Source organism: Denticeps clupeoides, chromosome 3 (genome assembly GCF_900700375.1).
Source record: "Denticeps clupeoides chromosome 3, fDenClu1.1, whole genome shotgun sequence".
Classification (NCBI taxonomy): domain Eukaryota; kingdom Metazoa; phylum Chordata; class Actinopteri; order Clupeiformes; family Denticipitidae; genus Denticeps; species Denticeps clupeoides.
This window is the reverse complement of record NC_041709.1, coordinates 34,688,481-34,716,337: the sequence shown is the minus strand read 5'-3', so window position 1 is coordinate 34,716,337 and position 27,857 is coordinate 34,688,481. Positions and strand designations below refer to the sequence as shown.

The window sequence follows — 27,857 nt, the reverse complement described above, 5'->3', positions numbered from 1 at the left end:
GTGCTCAGCATAAATGAGTACACCCCACTACATTTATCAGAACAATTATAGTTTCCTTTCAGAATCATAATTTTCTATGATATAGCATACTTCAAAATACTCCCACAAATATGGGACATTGATTGCAAAGAAGATTTGTTCATTTGCACACACCAAAAAATAGATTTTCCTAAAAGATCCATTCAAGCCCATGTTGCAAAAATGAGTACCCCCCCAATTTTAGTCTTTGGAGAAAAGCCACACTTAAAGAGTACAAAATTCGAATGAACAGGATTTCAACCACAGGTGAGTCTAATGATTCATTTAAGAGGTGTCCAGCAGGCAGTTGACTATAAAAAGAGCATTACTCAACATTTCATGATGTCAGCAATGGCTCCACGCGGAAGAGAAATGTCACAAAATCTGAGAAAGGAAATCATTTCATGTGAGGGCTACAAGAAGATCAGCAAAGCTTTACATATCAAAAGTGATCCAAAAATTTAAGAATGATGGAAATGCCACCATCTTACGGAGACGTCCAGGCCATCCACGGAAGTTAACATCTCCACAGGAGTGTCTTCTGATGAGAGGAGTTGAAGAAAATCGGCATGCAAGTTCACTGCAGTTAGCTAAAGCAGTAGAAAGCCAAACTGGAGAGACCGTTTCTTGTGACACCATACAGCGCACAGTGTAGAGGAATGGCATGAGTGGGCATCATTCACGAAGGAAGCCTCTCCTAAAGCCTGTGCACATAAAAGCCCGCCTAAAAAGAGGTAAAGACTACTGGGACTCTATACTCTGAATTCAAGAGACAAAGATCAATGTTTTTGGAACTAATTGTTTCAAAACTGTATGCCGTCATAAAGGTGAGGATTTCAAAGAGAAGTTCATGGTGCCTACAGTGAAACATGGTGATGGCGGTGTCCTTGTGTGGGGCTGCATGAGTGCTGCTGGTGTTGGGGAGCTGCATTTCATTGATTGTATCATGAACTGAACAATGTACTGCTCTATACTGAAGGAAAAGATGCTGGCATTACTCTGTGCACATGGTCGTCGTGCAACACAACAATGATCCAAAACACATATCTAAAGCTACTGTTGCATTTCTGATGAAGAACAGGGTGAAGGTGATTGAATGGCCAAGTATGTCTCCTGATCTGAACCCAATGGAACATCAACAACAACAACATTTATTTCTTATATAGCCCAAAATCACATACAGTATGTCTCAATGGGCTTTGACACCCCCACACTTGACCCTTCTGCGCACAAGGAAAAACTCCACACAAAAAAACTCTAGGAGAGTGTTAAAAATAAAGGAAGAAACCTTGGGAAGGTCCATTGAAAAATCCCTGTAACTTTAGTTGTTACGGTGGTGGCGGCTGGTTCGTTTCATGCTATGTCCTCGTTTAGCAGTTGCCAGGAACCAGGATTTATCTGCTGGTCTCTTCACTGGAGTCTGGCCGTTCCACAACTGCGGAGCTCTATATGAGAAGGATCTGCTCCCAGCTGTGACCTTCTGTACTTTGGGTACCAGTAGTGACCGTTGATCGCAGGGGGTGGTGCGGGTCATAAATAAGTTCACTCAGGTATTGTGGGGCAAGACAATTTAGAGCTTTATAGGTCAAAAGTAGGATTTTGTAGTCAATCCTAAATTTAATGGGTAGCCAGTGCAGTGATTGTAAGACTGGGGTGATGTGGTCAAATTTCCTAGTTCTAGTTAGAACTCTGGCTGCAGCATTCTGTACTAGCTGGAGTTTACTCATGCACCTACTAGAACATCCAGACAGTAATTAATCAAACCTTGATAAAAGAAAGGCATGGACCAACTTTTCTGCATCATGCATTGAGTTATTTTTGCAATATTTCTAAGGAGAGAGAATGCTATCCTAGTGATATTATCTACATGCGGATCGAATGAGAGACCTGCATCAATGAGGACACCTAGATTCTTTACTTCAGTACTTGGTGAGATAGAAAGGCTATCCAGATGTATTCAGCCAGCTTATGTCTGGCTTCTTGAGACCCAAGTACAAGAGCTTTCGTCTTATCAGGGTTTAACAGAAGGAAGTTGGTGAGCATCGACTGTCTAATCTCCAGACAATTCTCTATTCTGTTCAGCTCCTGCCTCTGATCTGGCATTGCTGACAGATACAACTGTGTGTCATCAGCGTAGCAATGAAAGTTAATACCGTGTCTGCGAATGACGTCACCTAAACATGTATGAGGAAAACAGTAACAGACCTAGGACAGAACCTTGTGGAACACCAAACTCTACTTTACTATATGAAGACAAATCACCATTGATGTCCACAAACTGATACGATATGATCTGAACCATACAAGGGCTGTTCCCTTAATCCCAACAACATTCTCTAACCTGGCAAGGAGAATAGCGTGATCAATAGTGTGAAACGCTGCACTCAGATCAAGCAGGACAATGGTTGTGATAGGTGATATGTTTAGTGGGTGTTTTTATTTAAAAGGGTGGTGAGGTTTCAAACTGACACCAATCTGTCAATAATTACCTAAACCAACAATATTTTCTCACCTGTCAAGGAGATTAATGTGATGAATAGTACCAAAACCTGCCCTAAAGTCAAGCAGAACGAGCAGGGAAATGTGGCCCTGATCAGAATACAACTACGCCGTCTCTGTACTATGATGTCTAAATCCCAACTGATATACTTCATGAATGTTGTTGCCGTATAGGTATGCACACAACTACTGAGCTGCAACCATTTCTAAACCTTTTCGATATAAACGGTAGGTTTGATATCATTGATATAATGATCATATATTTGAATGAATTCAGGCTTTTTAATGAGGCTGAAGATTATTTTCCATAGTTATTGTTTTGGGTTTTGTCTCTGATTGTAACAATTTTAGCATTAAAGAAGATCATAAAGTCATCACTACTAGGGTCATATTGTGTAACAGTATCCATTTTGTTCTTATTCCTGGTTAGTTTGGCTATGCTATTTAACTGTAATCTGGGATTATTTTTGTTCTTGTCTATTAGGGAGGAGAGATGCATACATCGATTTTTATTTGTGTGTATACACATATTCTAATAGTACAAAGAATCTGAAATAAATTACATTTATGCAATACCACGGTTCAGCTGCTAACTGCCCTAGATGATCCCAGTCTTTTTCTGTTGCCTACTGATCCATAGAACAAAACAGCACACAATGAGTCAGATTTAAAAAGGTCTTCAATGGATTCAAATTGTTTGTTTTTCAGAAAATGAAGAAGAAAAGCTGCACCAGTTCAACAAATGTGCCAGCGGTTTAAGAGATGTGAAGATTAATGAAATACAACACCATTCTCCAGGGAAGTCCTACCGGTGTGGACAGTGTGGGACGAGTTTTTCAAATGCAGCATATCTTAAAATACACCAGAGGATACATACTGGAGAGAAGTCCTACCAGTGCACGCTTTGCTCTAAATACTTAACAACATTGGGTCCATTTAAATGTCATCAATGTGAACGTACTGATGAAAAGCTCTACAAGTGTATAGCAGTTGTTGAACTGAAGAAATCAGATATCATTACACCTATGAATTGTGAAAAAACACTGATATCAACCAGGCAGGATGACAAGCAAGATGTGATCGCTTATGGTGAGTCAAATTTGAATATTTCAGATCTCATTTAGGTTAAAAGAATTTTTGAATACTAATTTTTCAAATATATTTGTTGAGATAGATTCTTCATTCCAAGGTCCCAAGATGGATCCCAGTCTGTCTCTGTTACCTGCTGATCTGAGGAGTGTACACGAACCAACAGGAATTGTTGTGAAGGAAGAGTTGGATGATGAAGAATATTCAGGTGAGTGGAGAACTAAAATGGAGGAGTTTATAGTGATCTGGATATTAGAAGTGACCATATTTTCTGGGTGACAGTGGTGTCTTTGATCTGACATAACAACATATATATCAGAATGACAAACTTTTAGCAATGCAGATGTACTACAGAAATATCCTAATATTTTAATTAGAATATCATGCCACGTGTAGGTATGCCATTTTGATCAAGTTCTGATAAAACTTGACCCTTAACCATTCACTCAACGCTGACACACACTGTTGGCAGGGGTGGCCTTGTGGTTAAGGAAGAGCACTCGTAACCAAGGCTTAACCAAAGACTGGTTTAAACCAGTCAATGTGCCATTTGAGCTAGGTATCCCCTTTCATGGGTCCGCACTGCGCACTAAGGGCGTTTGTTTAAATGCAGAGGACTCATTTCATTGTGTGCACCGTGTGCTGTGCTTGGCGTGATGACAATAACAATCACTTTCATCGAATACAGAGAAACAATGCAGCCATCAGGCCAGGCAATAGTTACTAGGAGGTAGTAGCCTAGTGGGTAACACACTCGCCTATGAACCAGAAGACCCGGGTTTGAATCCCACTTACTACCATTGTGTCCCTGAGCAAGACACTTAACCCTAAGTTGCTCCAGGGAGACTGTCCCTGTAAATACTGATTGTAAGTCGCTCTGGATAAGGGCGTCTGATAAATGCTGTAAATGCAAATGTAAATGTAAACATTCTATCAGGTTTTTTTTTTTCACCATTGGTGCAATGACACCATTTTGATCAGTAAAATATTACATTTAACGAAAACTGCTTTGTATTATATAGTTCATCTAAAAAATCCTCCAGAGTCTAAGAAGAATTTTAAGTCTAAGAAATATTCATGTTGTGAAAATAAAATAAGACAATCATTTGACACGCCTCTGGATAAAGGCAATTATTTGGCACATTAAATAGGTACATTAGGTGTGTTAAATACTCACTACTTTAATACCCACTATATTCACCGCTTAGTCTTTCTTCATTTTGCTTATTTGGAGATGTTAAATTCTTGTTTTTATCCAAAACTCTTGCTTTAAATGTCATGTCACCTGATTGCATTCTCTTAAATGTTTTAATCCATTTTCAATTGTCTATGCTATGGGAGAAATACCAGTTCCAACTAGTTTCACATATTTTAAATAGTATAAATTGACTACTAAATGATCCGCTTTCAAACATGCATTGACTTTAAATTGTTTTTACGTTTACAGAACATGGAAACATTCACTGGTTAAAGATGTAAAACTGAAAACTGAAGATAAAATACAGCACTTGGTTAAGAAAACTCTGGAGAGAAGCTCTGTCAGTGTGGGAAGAGTTTTTCAGATGCAACATACAGTGAAACACACAAGAGGACACATAATGGAGAGACACTCTACCTGTGCACTTTTTACTCTAAATGCTTTACAACATTAGGTCAAGTCAAACTATTTACTACATGAGGAATATGCAAGAATACACAATACCCCAAATCTTGTAAAAAATCTGCCGAAGTGCATAGTTGACACATGAACGGCTTTGTTAAAGGACTGCAAATGCTTGAATGTTTTCTGCCTGTTAAATCCGTATAGTTTCACAATAGCTGTTACAGTGGTGGTTGTTGTTATTGTTGTCCATGTTACTGTAATGTAACTGTAATATACCGGTTTTAATGTTTATATGTGATCTGTATATAAATGAAATTAGCCATATATACTATACATACACACACGCCCACAGCTCCTCATCTTCATATACACATAGAGCCTCGTTTATCACAATTGTGTATGGCAGAATAGTGGGTGTACAATCACTTCTACCCCCATTTTGTGATTTATCAAAAATTATGATGTGCAGAAATCCATGGCTGAAATGATGTAAATCAGCCAGGATTAAGGCCCCTAAAACAGCCCCCCACACTCCAACCCCAAGGACGGGAGGGATCCAGCTCCTGTTCCAGAGGAGGCGGGGAACATGTGTGGAGTTATGTACGTAACAAAAAAAGTGAAATAAGTGAAAACATGTTTTATATTCTAGTTTCTTTGCTCTGATTACTCTTGGCATTCTCTTGATGAGCTTCAAGAGGTTGTCACCGGTTCCCAGAGTTGTTTAGCACTTGTTGGCCCCTTTGCCTTCACTCTGCAGTCCAGCTCACACCAAAACATCTTGATTGGGTTCAGGTCCGGTGACTGTGGAGGCCAGGTCTCCACTTTTTGTTAAGTACATAACTCCACATGTGTTCATTCATAGTTTTGATGCCTTCAGTGAGAATCTACCAACGTAAATGGTCATGGAGATAAAGAAAAAAATTGAATGAAAAGCGGTGTCCAAACTGTTAGCCTGTACTGTATATTGAAATGTTTCAAAGGAGGGAACAAACAGGAAGAAACCTCTGGCTTCTTCTCGCATCATGGGCAGTAAGAGCCATTCTAGGGTTACTGATTCACTGGGTCCACTAGGTGGAAGTAATATATATACGTAGAAGCATCAGGCAGGTGGCAGGTGCTGCTGGATGGACCATTATACTGGTTTTGACCACTATTGCTGATGGTTGCACGCTTTTTTTGTGTTTATTATTTGTAGACTGGACACTTTGTGCACTTAGAACAATAAATAATGTACCTTGAGCAGAAGAGCCATGCCTGGACAGCATTATTGGAGCGAAGCGTGTCTGGGTTTATATGTAAAAATAAATACGTATGTGTATATGTACATTATTTATTGAGATATATATATAGTTGCAGAAGTACACATTACTTTTCCAATCAAGTCCAATCACTGCAGAATGACTGAAATCAAAATCTAGAAATTGTTCTTTTCTACCTCTGCACTAGTTTACTTCTTAAAAGAAACAACATAATAAACCAGAAAAGGTAAAAGCGGACATTAGAAGCTCTACCTGACCTCTCAACTAAACATCCATCACTCCAACAAGGGCGGTTTGTGACTGGACAAAATTATTGTATTATTTTAGTTTAATTATTATTATAAGAAGAAGAACATCGATGTTACTCGATTAAAATGTAAGACTTAAATATAAGCTAGCTCTAAATATCTAAGGTCTGATTAATCAGGTTAGTATTTCAATATTCTTATTACGTTCTTAAAACGTATAATTGACTATTTTACACGTTTACCTGACGTGCCATTATATAAATAGTGTTATTAAAATTAAGACAGCCGCTTGTTTCGTTTCGTTTTATTTGATGATTATCCAGAGGTTCCTGTACCACTTGGAGTCGCTTTCTGAAATTGACGAATCTGCTGCCGTGTGACGAATCTGCTTCTGTTTACATCTGCAGGAAAAGCAGGTAAAACAGAAACAAGTCACCCTGCTGACGTGGTTACCGGTTTATATGTTTTATGCTTGTGATGATATTTTATTCGACGTGTAATTTTATTCGAGGTGTAATTTCGACTGTTCTGGTCTGGCGAGGGAGGAGCGGGGAGATTTAAACTATACTCACAGACTCGGGTGAGAATTTAAAATGTTCCTTTTTTTATTTATTTAAACGTATTTTACTTAATGCCCTTCACTGTTCTTTATCCAACACATTTAAGTACGACGCCTTTTAAGGGCCACTGATAAAAATGGGGACCCTGAAGCGAGTGTGGAAGAAATTTGGGGAGAAATTTTCGGCTTTGTTGGAAAGGAACTTGCAAGCAGGGGTCGTTTACAAGTATAATCAAGAAGGTTCATGAAGCTGTCAGAAATGACGCGGCTGGAGCCACGCCCCCCGACCCACACACACACACACACACACACACCCGGCGCACACGGCAACTACCTGGTTCGGACTGCGCAGGCGCAACGCTATAATCTCGTAATTGCACATCTCCAATATTTCTTATCAGCGGCCCTAAAACATCCCCAATCACGTTTAAACAAGAAAACACTCTGCTGTGATTGTCTGTAAAAGACTGCAGCAGCTCACATGAGCTACAAGCCTTTTTATGTGAATAGAGAGAAGCTGGAGTTGGTTGTGTTCGCTGTAGAATTAGCTGCAACTGAGGAATCTCCTGGGAATCATTTATAAAGGTGACTGTGTGTCTTTATGTAATATCAGATATTTGCTTTATGTTTATTTATGTGTATTTCCATATGGTTTAATTGAACACATTGTAATAAATGTGAAAAAGAAAGTGAGCTGTAGCACAGCACACGGTGACACGGTGAAATGTGTCCTCTGTATTTAACCATCACTCTTGGTGAGCAGTGGGCACCATGACAGGCGCCCGGGGAACAGTGTGCTTGATGATGCCTTCATCAAGGGGACCTCAGTGCATTTCCTTACCTGCTAGGCCAACCACTGTTAAAAATACTGTGAATGTTGTGTCCTGAAGAAAATAATTCTTGAATAATTAGGATCCTTGTTGAAATAACCTTCTGCTTCATTCCAAGGTCCCAAGATGGATCCCAGTCTGTCTCTGTTACCTGCTGATCTGAGGAGTGTAGACCAGAGCAGCACACATGTTAAACCAGAAATATCACCAGATACCATCACATCTCTGAACTGCGGTAAAATACTGGAACCAACAGGAATTGTTGTGAAGAAAGAGTCAGATGATGAAGGTGAGTGATTTGGCGTGAGGGATTCATAACCCAATGCAAACCAAAAACAGTCCTTCCAAAATTCCTCTAGCAAGTGACCTGCGTAATATGTCACGTGTATAAAATATAGGGGGAAATTTGATACAGAATTTTACTTGAACAGCTTTAAATGGTGTTTTTAATTACAGAAAATGGAAAGAAATTATTGGAGGAAAGATGTAATAAGCAAACCAAAGAGAAAATTCACCAGCTTAACAAGTGTGTCTACAGTTTAATAAAAGCAAAGAGCCATAAAATCCGACAGAGAATCCATTCTAAAGAGAAGCCTTACCAGTGTGCACAATGTGGGAAGAGTTTTAGACGAGCGTCTGACTTTAAAAGGCACCAGAGGACACATACTGGAGAGAAGCCCTACCAGTGTGACGTGTGTGGGAAGTGTTTTACCAGAAAATCAATACTTGGACAACACCAGAAGAGACACACTGGAGAAAAGTCTACAGAGAGAGCTGAACTGAGTAAATCGGATATCATCACACCTTTGAATTGTGGTGGAGCACTGGAATTACTGGTGAATAAGGAAAAGCAAGACTTGGATGATGTGATGCTCTTGGGTAAGTGAAATAGTATATCAGCATTTCAAATAGTCCAAGTATTTCTTTAAATATGTGTATTTCCTACCCGCAAACACACATTTTTTTCACATTGTAATATTGGAGCTCAGGACTATTTTCACAAAAGGTCCTCTATTTACTGGCCTTATGTTCCCCAGTCCAGGTTTTTTTATTAGGTATGGGCCAATCCCAGTGTTGGGGACCAACAAATTACATGTAGCAGAGTTGTGTAATTTAATTACAACCTTTGCTCCAATAACTACAATAAATGACTTTTTTTGTGTTAAATAATAGGGAGCAGTGTTGGGAGTGAGAGTAGTATTTGTGTCCACCAGTCAAGGCTCAGAGCCTCTGTGAAGGGGACACTAGTTGAGTGTGATGTGTCACCGGTCCTGACATCGAACCCGTCTCTCTGTTCAGTCAGTGTCTGCAATATTAAAGTTAGGGGACAGGGAATAGTATTTATTGTCTTATTCAGCATTACAAAAATAGACGACGAAATAAATAATTGTTGAATAATCGGTATACAGCGCACAAAGCTACGTTTCGTTGAACCTTGACCTCCGTACACCGCGATGCGTTGTAGTGTGACCAATAGAAACTAGCAGTGAAGCGGCCTCAGAAAGCGAGATGGACGAGAAGTTGATTACAGCGATTTAACTCAACCACACCTTCTTACGACGACATCCCGAGGCAGGCGGTACGCCGTGACCATGGATGCCGCAGGCCTGCCAGGGCTGGTTTGACAGTGAACGGTTGCTGGTATTCTTGGTTCTGAGGTGAGGAAGGGCAGAGGACCCCTGACCAGCTATAGAGTTTGACGCACCAAATCTGTGACGTATCGCATTTAACAACGTAGTTTTACAGGTTCACTGTCCATATAGCCGATTTTGACTTGTAAATGATTACCTAACATTCCGGTTAACATAAAGTTCTTTATTTGAAGCGCAATTCTACAAGAGATGTAACTTAATGAGAATTTGTTGGTGCTTACAGTATTTTACTGAGCTGAAATGTAGTTTTTACAGGCTTGAATTATCATCTTGGCCTGATGATCTGCCGAAATACAGCGGGGATAGGGGACACTTGGCCAGGACACGGCAGTCTTTTTGCGTTGAGCCCATTCAAGTCGAGTCAAGTTGAGCTTTACTGTCATTTCAGCTACATATGTATTAGACCGCGCATAGTGAAACGAAACGTTTCTCCGGAACCTGGTGCTACTGTACGTGTAACATTTGTATAAAGTCACATACTGACATAAAGTGCACATGTTTGATATACTGGGCTACACAAAATGCAAAAACATGGGACATTCGCCTCGTTCTCGTTCTCCCCACCAGGGCGGCGCTGAAGCTGTCGCTCTTCTGCCTGCATCCCCAACAACCCAGGGCGTCACCAATGCGCTAGTCGCTCGCAGTCTGTCTCCAGCCAACCCAGCATGTTTGCGCATGTGTCATCCCACAGCAGCCCTGAAATTAACCGATGCAGCAGAGTCAGGAGATGCAAAATCACAGTCGTTGTGATTTATTGTCATTTTTTTCAAATCCCAATTTTGGTTCGATTTTGATGTATCGTTGAGCCCTACGTCATAATTACACATTTTCTAATACATCTCAAGACCTTCCTCTTTAGAGAATATTTAGAATAACCTTCTTATTGTCTGACCTCTGTATAGAAACTACAACAGAGTGAATTAAATGATTGTATTCATAGTTGGGGGTCCTAGTGAACCAGAACTGATCACTTCATTGATTGTAACTTGGAAGCACGTTGTAAGTCACTCTGGATAAGGACGTCTGCCAAATGCCTTAAATGAAATGTTGCCAGATTCATGATTGATTCATCCAAAATGCCCACAATACTGCACAAATGAGTAAGTATTCAACTGCCATGTCTAGTTAGGCTAGCAAACTAATATTGGTTATTGGTAATATTGTATTGGTATTCATACCAATGAATTCTAGTAAAATACCAATTCTAGTAAAATTTGATCTGGGTTGAAATAATTAACTTTCGTCTTGTTGCAAGGTCCCAAGATGGATCCCAGTCTGTCTCTGTTACCTGCTGATCTGAGGAGTGTAGACCAGAGCAGCACACATGTTAAACCAGAAATATCACCAGATACCATCACATCTCTGAACTGCGGTAAAATACTGGAACCAGCAGGAATTAATGTGAAGAAAGAGTCAGATGATGAATGTTGTTCAGGTGAGTGGATTGGAGTGAGAAATGCAAACTTCCAAAATTCCACCAGCATGTGACCTACGTAAACACGTTATCTGATTATTGTATCTTTAATTTATGAAATGTTTGTTTCCAAAAAGTATTGTGTATATTTTTGATGGGGGTGGGGGATTTCTTTCAAACTTGAACAGCTTCAAATGGTGTTTATAATTACAGAAAATGGAACGATATCCATGGATGAAAAATGTAAAAGGAAAACAGAAGGGAAAATGCACGAGCTCAACAAGTGTGTCTACAGTTTAATAAAAGAGAAGAACCATAAAGTCCGACAGAGAATCCATTCTAAAGAGAAGCCTTACCAGTGTGCACAATGTGGGAAGAGTTTTACAGAAAAACCATACCTTCGAAAACACCAGAAGATACATACTGGAGAAAAACCTTATCAGTGTGTACAGTGTGGGAAAAGATTTATACAAGCATCAGACCTTAAAAAGCACCAGAGGATACATACTGGAGATAAGCCTTACCAGTGTATGCAATGTGGGAAGGGTTATACCGAAAAATCTGGCCTTAGAAAGCACCACAGGAAGCATACTGGAGAAAAGCCTCATCAGTGTGTACAATGTGGGAGGAGTTTTACAGAAAAATCAAACCTTAAAAAGCACCAGACAACACATACTGGAGTAAAACCTTACCAGTGTGTACAATGTGAGAAGACTTTTACAGAAAAATCAAACCTTAAAAAGCACCAGAGGATACATACTGGAGAGAAGCCCTACCAGTGTGTACAATGTGGGAAGAGTTTTACGCAAAGATCAGACCTTACAAATCACCAAAAGGTTCATACTGGAGAAAGGCCTTACCAATGTGTACAATGTAGGAAGAGTTTTACAAGAATATCAAGTTTCAGACAACACCAGAGGATACATGCTGATGAAAAGGCCTACACGTCTACAGAGGGAGTTGAACTGAAGAAATCAGATATCATCACACCTGTGAATTGTGGTGGAACACTGGAATCACCGGTGAATGATAAGAAGCAAGACATGGACGATGTGATGTCTTTAGGTAAGTGAAATAATATTTGACCATAGCTTAATTATTAAACATTTACTACTGCAGTGTTGCCTGATGTATGAGTGGCTAAACTGTAAATCATCCAAAATACCCACAATACTGCAAAAACAATTAAGTATTCAACTACTGTGTCTAGTTAGTGTAGCATACTAATATTGGAAATTGTGTCCTCTGCACCTATTCCTGTCAGTTCTAGTTTAATCTAATTTGGGTTGAAATAATTAACTGTCACTTTGTTGCAAGGTCCCAAGATGGATCCCAGCCTGTATCTCTTATCTACTGATCTGAGGAGTATTAAACCAGAGATATCATCAAATACAGTCGCATCTCTGAACTGTGCTAAAACACTGGAAACAACAGGAATTGATGTGAAGAAAGAGTTGGATGATGATGAATCTTCAGGTGAGTGGATTGGCGTGAGGGTTCCATAACTCATGCAAACTGAAAACTGTCCTTCCAAAATTCCACTAGGATGTGACTTACGCAAAATGTCACATTATCTGATCATTGCATCTTTAACTTGTGAAATTGCTTACAAAATTTGACTTGAACAGCCTTTTATAAACAGGTTTTTATTTTTACAGAATATGGAAATATGGATGAAATATGCAATACAAAAACAGAAGACAAATTGGATCAGCTCAACAAGTGTGTCTACAGTTTAAAAAAAGAGGAGAATCATGAAATACAAAAGAGAGTCAATTCTAAGGAGAAGCCTTTCCAGTGTGTACAATGCGGGAAGAGTTATACAGAAAAATCAAGCTTTAAAAAGCACCAGAAGATACATACTGGAGTAAAGCCATACCAGTGTGTACAATGTGGAAAGAGTTTTATACAATCATCAGACCTTAAAAAGCACCAGAGGACACATACTGGAGAAAAGCCTTACCAATGTCTGCAATGTGGGAAGAGATTTGTACATGCATCTGACCTTAAAAATCACCAGAGGATACATACTGGAGAAAAGCCCTACCATTGTGTGCAATGTGGGAAGAGTTTTACATCAGGATCATACTTTAAAATTCACCAGAGGATTCATACTGGAGAAAAGCCCTACCATTGTGTGCAATGTGGGAAGAGTTTTATAACAGGACCAGACCTTAAAAATCACCAGAGGGTACATACTGGAGAAAAGCCTTACCAGTGTGCACAATGTGGAAAGAGGTTTACATCAGGATCATACTTTAAATTTCACCAGAGGATACATACTGGAGAAAAGCTTTACCAGTGTATTCAATGTGGAAAGAGTTTTACAGTAATGTCAAACCTTAAAAAACATCAGAGGAGACATACTGGAGAAAAGCCTTACCATTGCGTGCAATGTGGGAAGAGCTTTACAAGAAAATCAATACTTAGACAACACCAGAGGATACATACTGGAGAAGAGACTTACAGGTCTACAGACATAAATGGAATGAAAAAATCAGACATCATCACACCTTTGAATTGTTGTGAAATAGTGAAATCACCGGTGAATGATGAGAAGCAAGACTTCAATGAGGTGATGTCTTTAGGTAAGTGAATAAGATTATTACAGTAAGATTGTCACAAAAGGTCCTCTATATGCAGGCCTCATTCCGTAGTCTAGAGATTCTTCGTTGTAATGAAGTTCATTCGGGATGGGCCAATCCCAGTTTTGGGGACTAATGAGTTACATGTAACTGTGTTAGTTCAAGTGTTTAAGTTCAAGTTGAGCTTTATTGTCATTTTAGTTACATACATGTTAGACAGTACATTTGCATTTACATTTGCATTTACATTTAAGGCATTTGGCAGACGCCTTTATCCAGAACGACTTTTCATTCTGTTGTAGGTTCTATACATAAGTTAGACAATAAGAAGGTTACAAGTTCATCTAAATATTCTCTAAAGAGGAAGGTCTTGAGCTGCTGTTTGAAAGTGCTCAGTGACTGAGCTGTTCTGACCGCAAGGGGAAGTTCATTCCATCACAGAGGGGCCAAGACAGAGAAGAGTCTAGATGAGTGTCTTTCTTTTTACAGCCCTCAACCTTGGAGTAACAATAGACAACCAACTCTCCTTCTCGACTCACACCAGCAATCTTTCCACCTCATGTAGATTCCTTCTCTACAATATCAGACGAATTTGCCCTTATCTGTCAACACAGGCCACCCAGATACTGGTTAAGTACTTAGTAATCTCATGACTGGACTACTGCAACTCCCTTCTAGCTGGTCTACCTCTAAGTACTGTCCGGGGTGGGAATGTGGGAATGAGGAGCTCAAAGTATTCCTTCCACCGCCAGACTATAGCCCCATTCGATGTCAGCAGCTCCGCATCCCCACTGTAAACAGTGTGAGTGAGTTGCTGCCTTCCTCTCCTGAGGCGTCAGATGGTTTGCCAGAACCTCTTTGGAGCCGATCGGTAGACTTTCTCCATGGCCTCACCGAACTCCTCCCATGCCCGAGACTGCCACTGCTGCAACCTGTTTGGCCGGCCGGTACCTGTCTACTGCTTCTGGAGACCCACAGACCAGTCATGCCCTGTAGGCCTTCTTCTTCAGCCTGAGTGCTCCCCTAACCTATGGTGTCCACCAGTGGGTACGGGGGTTACCGTCATGACGGCCACCTTGCGACCACAGCTAGCAACAGCCACCTCAACAATTGCAGAGCAGAACAAGGTCCATTCTGACTCAATGTCCCCCTCTGTTCTCGGGATGCGGTCAAAGCTCTGCCAGAGGAGGGAATTGAAGACCATATTGACATATTCTTCTGCCAGGTGTTCCCTCAATATAAGTTTGGGTCTGCCAGGTCTCCGTGGCATTTTCCCCTGCCACCTGATCCAACTCACCACCAGGTGGTGATCAGTTGACAGCTCCGCTCCTCTCTTCACTCGAGTGTCCAAAACATATGGTCACAGATCAGATGATACGGCTACAAAGTCAACAATCGACCTGCGACCTAGGCTGCCCTGGTACCAAGTGTACCAAGTGAACATGGTGTTCGTTATGGCCAAACTGTGGCTTGCACAGAAGTCCAATAATGAAAGACCACTCGAGTTCAGATCTGGTGGGCCGTTCCTCCCAATCAAGCCCCTCCAGGTCATGCTGTCATTGCCCACATGAGCGCTAAAGTCCCCCAGCAGGAAAAGGGAGCATAAGCGCAAACAACAGTCAGGACCCTTTCCACGACCCAAAGGCGCAGGGAAGCTACCCTCTCATCCCCCGGGGTAAACCCAAACAAACAGGCTGAGAGTCTTGGGGCTAACAAAAAGCCAACCCCAGCTTTCCGCCTCTCACACGGAGCAACTCCAGCAAAGGAGAGTGTCCAACCTCTTGTAAAAAACGCATGAAGACCATGTGGTGTTGGAGAAGAGAATAGAGTGTGTAGAAAAAACTCTTTCTCCCTCCACACAAAGCACTGTATTCAACCACTCCAATTTGATGTTACCTGGCAGAAAGAGGCATGGCACAATAGAGGTTAAAAATGAACAGTTTCTAATTTATTAACACCGGTAAATAATTGTTGTAGTTACATGTGAATATTGAATGTAAAAAGGTACCAAGGTTATAGAGAAAGTAAACATGAGAAGAAAGAGTAAAGAGGGAGAAGAGAAAGAGAAGGGAAGATAAAAGTCCCAGAAGCCTTCCGGCTTCTGAGGGAAAACCCCCCTGAGCAAGATAGCTCAGAGACCCATTTTCCACATGTGCGCAGACTTTTATACCCCTGGCCTACAGGAAGTTGTCACTGGCCTACAGGAAGTTGTCACTGACCAATCAGAACCTGTTGTTTCTGATGTCACGCCCCCGGTGCCTCCCATTTGGTGAAGACAAAGAGGGTGGGCGGTCCTGACGGCTGATACTTCGCACGTTGATGTCGGACAAAAGACATGTAAAAACCGGGGTGTCGAATCTTCACCCACAACTGTCGACACAGGAATGTTACACCTCCCCCTGCAGACATCTGTTATGCAAGACAAAGCAGGCTCCCACGATGTCCATTCTTACAGACGGCCGGTTGATCCCCTGGGGCACTCGAGTATTCAGGGTCCATGGGGATCACAATTGGGTCATGATTGTGTATCTGCTTGCTTCCTGGTCAGTCGGGAATTCCAATGTAGCCGATAGTTGTGGTTTTGTGTCCTTTGCGATCCTCAGGCATCTGAGGTCACCCTTGTAGGGAAACCTGCCTTCTTGACATAGATCAAACACAGCAGCATACATAGAATATTCAACTTGATCCAGGGCTTTTCACACTTGGTTGGGTTCTTTGTCTGGAGTGTGATGAGGTTTGCATACAGATTGTGCATGTAGAAAAACAGTGTTCATCGTACATCAAAACCAAACCAGAAAAACAAATGACAACAATGATCAGATACTGTAATGCAAAAAAACATGTAAATATAGTGGGAGGCTTAAAATGATATCAGGGAATTCATAACTCCGCAGATTTGCACTGGCTTATCAAGTCTAATCAACAACAGTGGCCGGAAAAATAAATACAAATAAATAAATAAAAAAAGTCCCGCTTGTTGCCATGTGATTGGAGAATTACACCTTTATTAGGGAATTCATAACTCTGCGAATTTGCATCGGCTAACGAAGTTCAATCAACAACAGTGGCCGGAAAAATAAACACAAATAATATCCCGCTTGTTGCCATGTGATTGGAGAATTACACCTTTATTAGGGAATTCATAACTCTGCGAATTTGCATCGGCTAACGAAGTTCAATCAACAACAGTGGCGGGAAAAATAAACACAAATAAAATCCCGCTTGTTGCCATGTGATTAGAGAATTACACCTTTATCACTAAAAGCTATTATTTGAGATTATGGCATTGTTGAGGTGTTCAGAGAGAGAAACAGTTTCACATAAATTTAAATTCTGATCCTAAACATGTTGATCATACTGAACATGAATTTAAAATAAAAACAATGAATTTTAACAGTGCAATTTCCAATCCCTGATCAGTTATTATCAAATTGTTCACCGTGGGACATGGTTTATGATGTTCAATGTAATACCAGTAATCTAAAATGTCACAAATCCTGGTTATTACTGGTTACAGTTTGGTTTGTGGGTTCATCTATTGTGCCAGCCATATCTACATGCCACACTGTAAGTGATACAGTAATTAGTCTATGTTCATTTTATACCTTGTCGGAGTGGATCTGGATTTAGAAATGCCTCGGTTTCTACGGTCCTGGGCTTTTAGGATATGTAGATCCTTTTTATTTAAATTAAAGCACATAGATTCTATTCTTCCCTATGCTGTAAAATTCAGATAAAAGAGACTTACGGTCACAGATCCACATCCAAGCAAAGGTATCACGTCGGGATCACCATTTGTAAAAAAGCACACATGAAGACCATGTGGTGTTGGAGAAGAGAATAGAGTGTGTAGAAAAAACTCTTTCTCCCTCCACACAAAGCACTGTATTCAACCACTCCAATTTGATGTTACCTGGCAGAAAGAGGCATGGCACAATAGAGGTTAAAAATGAACAGTTTCTAATTTATTAACACCGGTAAATAATTGTTGTAGTTACATGTGAATATTGAATGTAAAAAGGTACCAAGGTTATAGAGAAAGTAAACATGAGAAGAAAGAGTAAAGAGGGAGAAGAGAAAGAGAAGGGAAGATAAAAGTCCCAGAAGCCTTCCGGCTTCTGAGGGAAAACCCCCCTGAGCAAGATAGCTCAGAGACCCATTTTCCACATGTGCGCAGACTTTTATACCCCTGGCCTACAGGAAGTTGTCACTGGCCTACAGGAAGTTGTCACTGGCCTACAGGAAGTTGTCACTGACCAATCAGAACCTGTTGTTTCTGATGTCACGCCCCCGGTGCCTCCCATTTGGTGAAGACAAAGAGGGTGGGCGGTCCTGACGGCTGATACTTCGCACGTTGATGTCGGACAAAAGACATGTAAAAACCGGGGTGTCGAATCTTCACCCACAACTGTCGACACAGGAATGTTACACCTCCCCCTGCAGACATCTGTTATGCAAGACAAAGCAGGCTCCCGCGATGTCCATTCTTACACTCTCAAGGACTTGGGTTCCAGAGTCAATCCTATGTGTTGAGGTGAGTCCAACTATATCTAGCAGTTACTGCTCAACCTCTTCCACAAGCTCCAGCTCCTTCTCTGCCTGAGAGGTGACATTCCATGTCCCAATAGCCAGTTTCCTTGTCCGGGGATCGGACCGCCAAAGCTCCCACCTTGGTCTGCCACCTGATCCACATTGCACCGTATCCTTCATGATCCTCCTGATGGTGGTGGGGCCACAGTTGGATGAGCCCATGTATCCGGGTCAGTCCTGGCTCCAGGGTGGGACCCTGGTAACCCTCCAGGCCAAGTTTTTCCTTTCATGAAAGGTCTTCTGAACCGTTCTTTGTCTCGCCCTTTACCTAAGACAATTTTGTCATGGGAGACCCTACCAGGCACACCAAGTGCCCCAGACAACATAGCTCCTAGGATCATTAGGGCTCTTAAACTCCTCCACCACAATAAGGTGACGGTTCAAAGAGGAGATGATAATATGCCGTTCATGTGAAAGTGTCGTAGTGAACACTCCCTCAAGAGTGCTTTTTACGCCAACGCACGTTACCCAGGACGGTCTGTGCGCTTCACAACAAATAAAGTTGAATGGTCAGGACTCAATCAGTAATGCAACAAGTCAGACCAGACCAGTGAAGGACCGATCTCCTACGCTGCCAATGATGAAGTGAAGTGAGTGAAGTGATTGTCATTGTGATACACAGTGAAATTTGTCCTCTGCATTTAACCCATCACCCTGAGTGAGCAGTGGGCAGCCATGACAGGCACCTGGGGAGCAGTGTGTGGGGACGGTGCCTTGCTCAGTGGCACCTCAGAGCCACCTTGGCAGATTGGGATTCAAACCGGTAACCTTCTGATTATGGGGCCACTTCCTTAACCGCTAGGCCTGAACAAAGGGATTACACTCGTTTGTGACCCCTGACCCACTCCTGGTCTAGAGGCTCTGTAAATAATCATTTTTGGATTTTTATTTTGTGAGATAACATAGGTTATGTTAGAATAAAGAATCTCTAAAGGATTAAGTCCAGTTCAGTCTTGTGGGATACTAAGGGTCAACTGCCCCAGATGATCCCAGTCTTTTTTGTTACCTACTGATTCATAAAATGGAACAGCACACGTGTGACTTGTTACTAAATGAGTCGGGTTTAAACATGTCTTTGATGGCTTCAAATTGTTTGTTTTTACAGAAAGTGAAAAGAAATTATCTGATGAAAGATTTCTAAGGGGATCTGAAGAAAAGCTGCACCAGTTCAGCAAATGTACCAACAGTTTAAGAGTAATGAAGTTACATGAAATACGAAACTATTCTCGAGGGAAGTCCTACCGGTGTGGACAGTGTGGGACGAGTTTTTCAGATGCCGCATATCTTAAAATACACCAGAGGATACATACTGGAGAGAAGCCCTACCAGTGCACGCTTTGCTCTAAATACTTAACAACATTGGGTCCATTTAAATGTCATCAATGTGAACATACTGATGAAAAGCTCTACAAGTGTATAGCAGTCGTTGAACTGAAGAAATCAGATATCATCACACCTATGTATTGTGAAAAAACTCTGATACCAACCAGGCAGGATGAGAAGCAAGATGTGATCGCTTACGGTGAGTAAAAGTAAAATTTGATCATTTCAGATCTCATTTAGGATTAAAAATATTTATTGAATGATAATTGTTTAAATTGCTATTTGTTAAAATAACTACTGCTTCATTCCAAGATCCCATGATGGACCACAGTCTGTCTCTGTTACCTGCTGATCTGAGGAGTTTAGACCGGAGCAGCACACATGTTAAACCAGAAATATCATCAGATACCATCACATCTCTGAACTGCAGTAAAATGCTGGAACCAACAGGAATTAATGTGAAGGAAGAGATGAATGATGAAGAATATTCAGGTGAGTGGAGAACTAACATATAGTGATCTGGATATTAGAAGTGACTGTTTTCTGGGTGACAGTGAAGTCTTTTTGGGTCAGTCTGCCAGTTATTGGCATTTTTGGTATTTTATGTTATTTTGATCAAGTTTGCTAAATTGGACCCCACTGACAACATGGTTTAGACCAGTCAAAGTGTCTTTTGTGCAAGGTATCACCTTTCATGGCTCCCCACTGCTCACTACGATGAAAGTGGAGTGATTGTCATTGTGAAACACTGCAGCAAGCACACGGTGACACAATGAAATGTGTCCTCTGCTTTTAACCATCACCCTTAGTTAGTGGTGGGGAGCAGTGTGTGATTCAACCTGGCCACCTTTCGATTACGGGTCCGCTTCCTTACCCGCTAGGCCACCACTGCCCCTAGTGGGGCATGTTTTCACTGGAGAGGACACCATTTCATTGTGCGCACCATGTGCTGTGCTTGGTGTTTATCACAATGAAATTTTTGCAAGATACATTAACACAATGCTGCCATCAGACCAGGCAGTAGTTACCTGGAACATTCTGTAAAGTTTTATTCTTTTTCACCATTGGTGCAATGACACAATTTCGATGGGTAAAATATTCAATCTAACATTTGTGAACAAACTGCTTTGTATTATATAGATTCAGTCTAAAAAAAGATCAATGTTGTGAAAATAAAATAAGACAATTATTTTACACGCCTCTGGGTAAATCCAATTATTTGGTACATTGAGCAATCGGGAATTTTGAGGGTATTAAATATTAACTCTCCTTAATGCTACCGCTATAATATCTGAGTGCGATGAGTGCGATTCAGACATGTGTTGATTGCTTTAAATTGTTTTTTTTATTTTTATTTTTACAGAAAATGGAAACTCGTTCACTGATCAAATATGAAAAAGAGTCTAAAATTCAGCGCTTTAAGACGTGTGACAATGGCTTTAAGAAAAGTAAAAAACCTTGAAACACGATGGAGAAAACATTTTGGAGAGAAGCTCTATCAGTGTGAAGGACGTGGGAGGAATTTTTCGGATGAAACACACAAGAGGACACATAATGGACGCTCTACCTGTGCACTTTTTGCTTTGAATGCTTTACAAAATTAGGCCAACTCAAACAATTTACCACACGATAAACATGCAAGAATACACAATACCCCAAATCTTATAAAAAATCTGAAATGCATATTGACAAATAAATTGGCTATATAAAAATTACACATAAATTGTTAAAAGAATGCAAAAGCTAGAATGTTTTCTGTCTGTTAAATCTGTATAGTTTCACAATAGCTGTTACAGTGTGGGTTGTTGTTATTGTTGTCCATGTTACTGTAATGTAATTGTAATATACCAGTATTAATGTTTAAAGTGATCTGTATATAAATGAAAGTTAGCCATATATACTATACATACACACACGCCCACAGCTCCTCATCTTCATATACACATAGAGCCTCGTTTATCACATGTATATGGCAGAAAAGGGGATGTAAGATAAATCACAAAATGGGGGTATAAATGATCAAATAACTCCAGTACGTAACTCCACATGTGTTCATTCATAGTTTTGATGCCTTGAGTGAGAATCTACCAATGAAAATAAAGAAAACACATTGAATGAGAAGATGTGTCCAAACCTTTGGCCTGTACTGTATATCTGGGCCCAGGGGCCTACAAGTTATGTGTTAAAAGTGTGTTGCATACATAGGACCCCCACCCCTGCTCAGCTCACTGTCAGCCCTGCATTTTACTATACAGGCCTACCGTTTCCGAGTGCCTTTCCTTGTGTGTGTATTGACATAGCAACACCACAGTCAAGGTCACAATTGGAAGTATGATTGAGCAATGACAGTTAAGTCTTTATTCTTAATCATATACAGTGGATCTGCATCAGTAACCCAAGTGTACATCTCCCTGGTGTTTGAGGAGAGTATAACATCTCCAGCACTGAATATCTCTCCCAGGCCAAGCATGTGTGTGTCTCCAGCTGTAACCGTTGGTGTGTAGCAGAGAAACTAAAAAGGAGAACTGGAGATTATAAAGACATTCTCAAGCAGAAGGCTTTTCTTCATTTACGGTGAACAAACAAATGGAGAAGCTTCTAACTTTTGCCCTTCTCCAGATCTCTGGTAAGACATTAATATCTGCTGCCCTGAACAGGCCTCACTGTATGTGATGTGATGCTTCTCTTGTGATGCAGGTGCCTTGAGCTTGCCTCAGCTGAAAGGATTCTCCGGAGGAGGTCTCCTCATTAAATGCCCGTACACCGACAAAAACAGAAGCAAAGAAAATCAGATCAACTTCTGCAAGATGGGGACTTCATCATGTGAAAGAAGCAGATTTGCTCTGCATGACTATGTCACTGATGGATTTTTCATGGTGCTCATGACTAACCTTACGACTGCGGATGCTGGGAATTATTCCTGTACGGTCAACAAGTCCTCCGTCCTGTCTGTAAAGCTGAATGTGAAACAGGGTGGGAAAAGAAGAATTAAAGAATATGAACGGATGTTTTTTCATTTTTTTGAATTAAAGACTATTCATTTGCTTTACAGAGCCATGTTGCAGTCAACCCATCACAATGACTGGTTCTCTGGGGAGCAGTCTTATCATCACATGCAAATACCCCAAAGAATCGGAGAATAACTGCAAGCATCTTGTCAAATACCGGAATTTTTCCTATATTATTACAACCAAAACGATGACGAGCAACAGCCGATTTTCCATCACAGTTGTCAAAAGTGCACGAATCTTCAACGTGACGATTAATGAGCTGGTCAGTGGTGATGCTGGCAGGTACTGGTGTGGAGTAAGGACATCTGGAGGGAATATTGCTCTCCTAACAGAAGTACAACTTCAAGTCAGCGGTGAGTTTCACACGTAAGAAATGTAGAAAACCGATCAGTTAACTTGTTTTCTCATGGTCCTAGACTTTTAGAGAAGTGAAATTATTTATGCAATTTTTTTTTCTTTTTTGCCTTCACATGTCAAGCTTTATTTTTCTTCGGTTTATCCCTTAGCTCGGACGGCCTCAGATTTAACCAATATGTCTCTACTGGAACACTGAGCGTAACATTGTGTCCACATTGTGTCCCTGGCAGGCCTTAGCCACTAGGGGGTGCCGATGGAGCCAGAACCCCAGAACTGACTGTGGTTTGGCACCTCGTGTCTCTTGTGAATTTTTCCTCTTCATCCTATATAGACGTCCCTTGTCTCACCCACATTATCTGTCTATGTACTGTATCTTACAAAAGTGCATACACTTTATAAAAATGACATAATTTGGACATCTTCACTTAGGGGTGTACTTTTGTTACCAGCAGTTTAGACATTGATGTTTGTGTGTTTAGTTATATTGAGGGGACAGTACACTTATCAAAATGAATCAGGACGAGACCCCTCGTCCAAGGGCTATGGAAAAACATGAAAATGTTGCTGAAACACACACAGGGGCACATTAAGTGATTGCGAGCACAAGGGCGAGATCTCGAGTCCTCCCAAGCGTTAACTGAGACACAGAAACCATATGTCCCAGAGGCAGCATTCTGGGTGGAGAAAGCTGTAGAGGTCGAGTAGCAGTGAAGGGTAGACCAGCCAGGAGCGAGTTACATTAGTCCAGTTTGGAGGTGAGTAGTGATTGGACAGGAATCAGTGCAGCATGTGTTGATGAAAATGGTTGAATCTTTCTAATGTTGTAGAGCATTAATATACATGAGCAAGAAAGAATGTGAGGCTACCTCAAGGTGGCATGCAGTGACAGTAAGAGAAATTGGAGATTTGTCCAGGGAGAGTTTAAGATCCTGTTACGGGGAGGAAGTTTTGCTGGGTTTGAGTTTCAGATGATGGGCTAGCAGAGATCTTGGCAAACACATGTACAGTGCATCCAGAAAGTATTCACAATGCATCACATTTTGTTATGTTACAGTGATTGTCACTTGTGATACACAGCAGCACAGCACACGGTGCACACAGTGAAATTTGTCCTCTGCATTTAACCCATCACTCTGAGTGAACAGTGGGCAGCAATGTGTGGGGACGGTGCTTTGCTCAGTGGCACCCCTAGGCCACCGCTGACCCCTAAAAATGGTTTAATTGAGAGAAGAAGAAAAAAAATCACATGTACATATTAACAGGCTTTGCTCAATACTTGGCATCAATTACAGCCTCAAGTTTTTTTGAATATGATTCCACAAGCTTGGCCAGTTTCACTCATTCCTCTTTGTGGCACCTCTCAGGCTCCATCAGGTTGGATGGGAAGTGTCGGTGCACAGACATTTTAAATTATCACCAGAGATGTTCAATCAGATTGAAGTCTGGGCTCTGGCTGGGCCACTCAAGGACATTCAGAGTTGTCCTGAAGCCTCCTCCTTTGATATATTGGCTATGTGCTTAGGGTCGTTGTCCTGCTGAAAGATGAACCATCACCCAAGTTCAAGAGGTCTCTGTACATTGCTGCAGTCATCTTCCCCTCTATCCTGACTAGTCTCCCAGGTCCTGCAGCTGAAAAACATCTCCACGGGATGGTATTGGCCTGGTGATGAGTAGTGCCTGGTTTCATCAAAACGTGATGCCTGGAATTCACACCAAAGACTTCAATTTTTGTCAAACCAGAGAATTTTGGTCTGAGAGTCCTTCAGGTGCCTTTTGGCAAACTCCAGGCAGGCCTTTCCCCTCCATCGTTCAGTTTAGGTCTCCAGCAGCTCTAGGAAGAGTCCTGGTGGTATTGAACTGATGGAGGCCACTGTGTGGGACCTTCAAAGCAGCAGAATGTTTTTTCTGTAACCATCCCTAGATTTGTACCTCACCAAGAGAGTAAGACCAGGGGCGGGACAACAGCGCATCTTGCACAACCTAGCTTAACAAACACAAACCGCATCCTCCCATCTAGTGCAGTGTGAAAGTATTCAATATTTATTCATATAACATTACAGAATATAATTTTTTACATGTAGACCCAAATGGACGTGCAACATCTCAGAGCGTTTCATCATTGTCAACGGCACCACCACCACCACCACCACCACCTTCAGGTTCAGCAGCACTGTTTCCAGGTAGGAGGAACTGCAGACGTAACGCATGCATCAGCAGTGCTCGGCCAGACTGGTTACTGTGTGTGTGTGTGTGTGTGTGTGTGTGTGTGTGTGTTGGTACTGTCAGCGTCCGCTGCTGCTGCAGCGTTCATGCTGGGAACCGCATTCGTTATATTTCACTGGTGCAGAAAGAGACGGGTGCAGGGTAGGTCTTACGTCTCTTACACAACGTTCATCGTCTAGAAATGTAAACCGTATAAATAAATGTCCTATGTTTCGGTGACCCTAAAGCTTGCGTAAAGTCCCCATCATCATCATCATCATCATCACACGAGACAGGACACAGACAGGTTATGAACTGCTCTGTTATCTAAAATTGATCAAAGTCTATAAAGTAAAATGTAAATGATTCTCTACAGATTACAATACACCTGTCCCTGTTTCCATCCCATAATACTGTTCCTTCTGTCCATCAGGTTCTTTGTGCGGACAGTGACTATGAGGAAATTAAAGTCACCAGTGATCCTGGCAGGACACCAGTCACAATCACCACTATCTACGATACCATTAAATTACCCACAATTCTCGCTTCCTCCCCGAATGGCACCGCGGCACCGCTGGATTCGCCGCCATCGCCAACAGGACCCTGTCCCGGCGGAGCTCACGTTCACTATGCCAGGGTACATTTCCGAAGGAAGGCAGATCAGCCTGCCACTGTGGAGGAAAATGAAGATGTTTGCACCCATGCAAGGATCTGGAGACCAGGAGAACCTCAGTAAAAATGTCACATTTCCCATTCTCACACATTGCTACTAAACCAGAGAAGTTGAGATATAATGGTCTCCGTTTCTTTTCTAACCGTGTGCCTGGAGGACCACCAACCAGGTCTGCACAAGCGCCTGGATCTTTTAAACGTTTGAGTGTGTGTGTGTGTGTGTGTGTGTGTGTGTGTATGTGTGTGACAAATAACATTTGTCTTTCTTTACTGATGTTATTGCGAACACGTATGAGAAACGCTGATGATATTCCTCTACAACGCATCGCAGGTCTACTCTTGGCGTTAAAAGCGTTGTGTTTTTTTTTTTCATTTTGGATGATTGCCACAGTACATTTACGGCATTTACCAGACGCCCTTATCCAGAGCGACTTATAATCAGTAGTTACAGGGACAGTCCCCCCCTGGAGACACTCAGGGTTAAGTGTCCTGCTCGGGGACTCGATGGTAGTAAGTGGGGTTTGAATCTGGGTCTGCTTGTGTGCTTTATCTATAGTTTCATCATATAGATTCTGATTTCATTTTTTAAATAATCTTTGATTATATTAGTCAAATGTATGTTGTTAAATGATCTTTGCTCAGTTTGTATAAATTGCATTAATTGTTCAAATAAAGACATTTCTTTTTGGTTCGCCAGTGTCTATAAGATAAGATAAGATAAGATGCGATGGTCCTTTATTAGAAGTGGGAAATTTACAAGATTAGAGCAGCAAAAAACAATATCACAGACACTATGTCAACTGTATAGATTTAATATACATTTTAATATATGTATAAAATAAAACAGTAAATGTGAATTTTAAAAATAAAAAATCTATCGGTATGTATATATAAAAGATAGATTTGTGAGATTTTACATATGTACAGAATGGGTAGATATACACACCTATTACACTTATGAGAAATGTAGATGGTGTACTGGATGTGTGTGTTTGTGTGGTCATCTGTTGTAGAACCTGACAGCGGTTGGCAGGAAAGACCTTCTGAATCTCCATCCACATCGTGGTGCAGCAGCCTGCCACTGAAGGAGCTGCTCAGTCCTGTCAGGGTCTCCTGCATGGGGTTGGAGATGTTGTCCAGCAGGAATCACAGCTTAGCCACCGTTCTCCTGACACTCACCACCTCCACTGGGTTATGTGATGGCTTATCAAAATTCTCAAAAGGGTAGAAAAAAAGAGAACAGAAAATTCCGTAGAACACTCTGAACAGAAATAGTCCCGTCCCCAGGGTCCCTGGGCTGAGACGTGGAGCGACGTTCATGCATGACTATGAAAATGTACGCAAAAGGCAGCGCAGCATCGGATCGTTGATTAATTTTTTTTGGTACACTGGGTAGGAGAAATCAGCTGCTGTGTTCTGGACAGATTCTGGGCTGGGGTTCTGGTTCTGTTCAGTATCAAACTTTACAAGATCTTCAAAAGTCTTCCCAACTGTGCAAATGTCACAGTTTCTCATGGTTACACAGACTAACAGATGGAGTTTGGACTCTTTCTGTCTCCTGTTGGGTATTAATGGTGAAAAAGATGTTGATAATGTTGGTATATAGCAATGTACTAGATGGAGCTGGGTGTCGGTCGGTCTCTCCCAACTCTGCAAACTAGTGCGTGATCTTCTACTAACTTCTGCTGCTCAAGGAGCAACCGGAGAACAACGGAAATTGCTTGCTTGCAGTTCAGATAGATGGTGGGTTTGTGTTGTACAGTACTGTACAATAATACATTTTTTCTGCAGTCAAAATGTGTCAGCCCGTCTCATCTTCAACCAGACAAAATACACCCACGTCCCTCCACCGGCTCCCGGTAGCTGCTCGCATCGAGTTTAAGTCCTTGATGCTGCCTACAGGGCTGTAAATGGAAGTTCTCCCTCTTACACCAACACACTACTAG

The 27,857-nt window shown here is 41.4% G+C and overlaps 1 protein-coding gene across 1 annotated transcript; it reads left to right on the top strand.

Moving 5' to 3' along the window:
* Window positions 1–22,157: 22,157 nt before the first annotated feature.
* On the top strand, window positions 22,158–26,204 carry LOC114785778 (polymeric immunoglobulin receptor-like). The gene is made up of 7 exons (XM_028972361.1): window positions 22,158–22,295; window positions 22,367–22,642; window positions 22,722–23,033; window positions 25,119–25,217; window positions 25,324–25,401; window positions 25,488–25,546; window positions 25,673–26,204. Exons 1-7 carry the CDS (start codon window positions 22,256–22,258, stop codon window positions 25,973–25,975), a joined length of 1,167 nt encoding a protein of 388 aa, XP_028828194.1. The 5' UTR covers window positions 22,158–22,255; the 3' UTR covers window positions 25,976–26,204.
* The last annotated feature ends 1,653 nt before the right edge of the window (window positions 26,205–27,857 follow it).

Coding starts and splice junctions, on each gene's coding strand:
- LOC114785778 (XM_028972361.1), top strand. CDS start 22,256: ATGGAGAAGCTTCTAACTTTTGCCCTTCTCCAGATCTCTG. Junction 22,643..22,721: donor AAAGCTGAATGTGAAACAGG/GTGGGAAAAGAA, acceptor TTTGCTTTACAG/AGCCATGTTGCAGTCAACCC. Junction 25,402..25,487: donor CAGAAAGAGACGGGTGCAGG/GTAGGTCTTACG, acceptor GTGACCCTAAAG/CTTGCGTAAAGTCCCCATCA.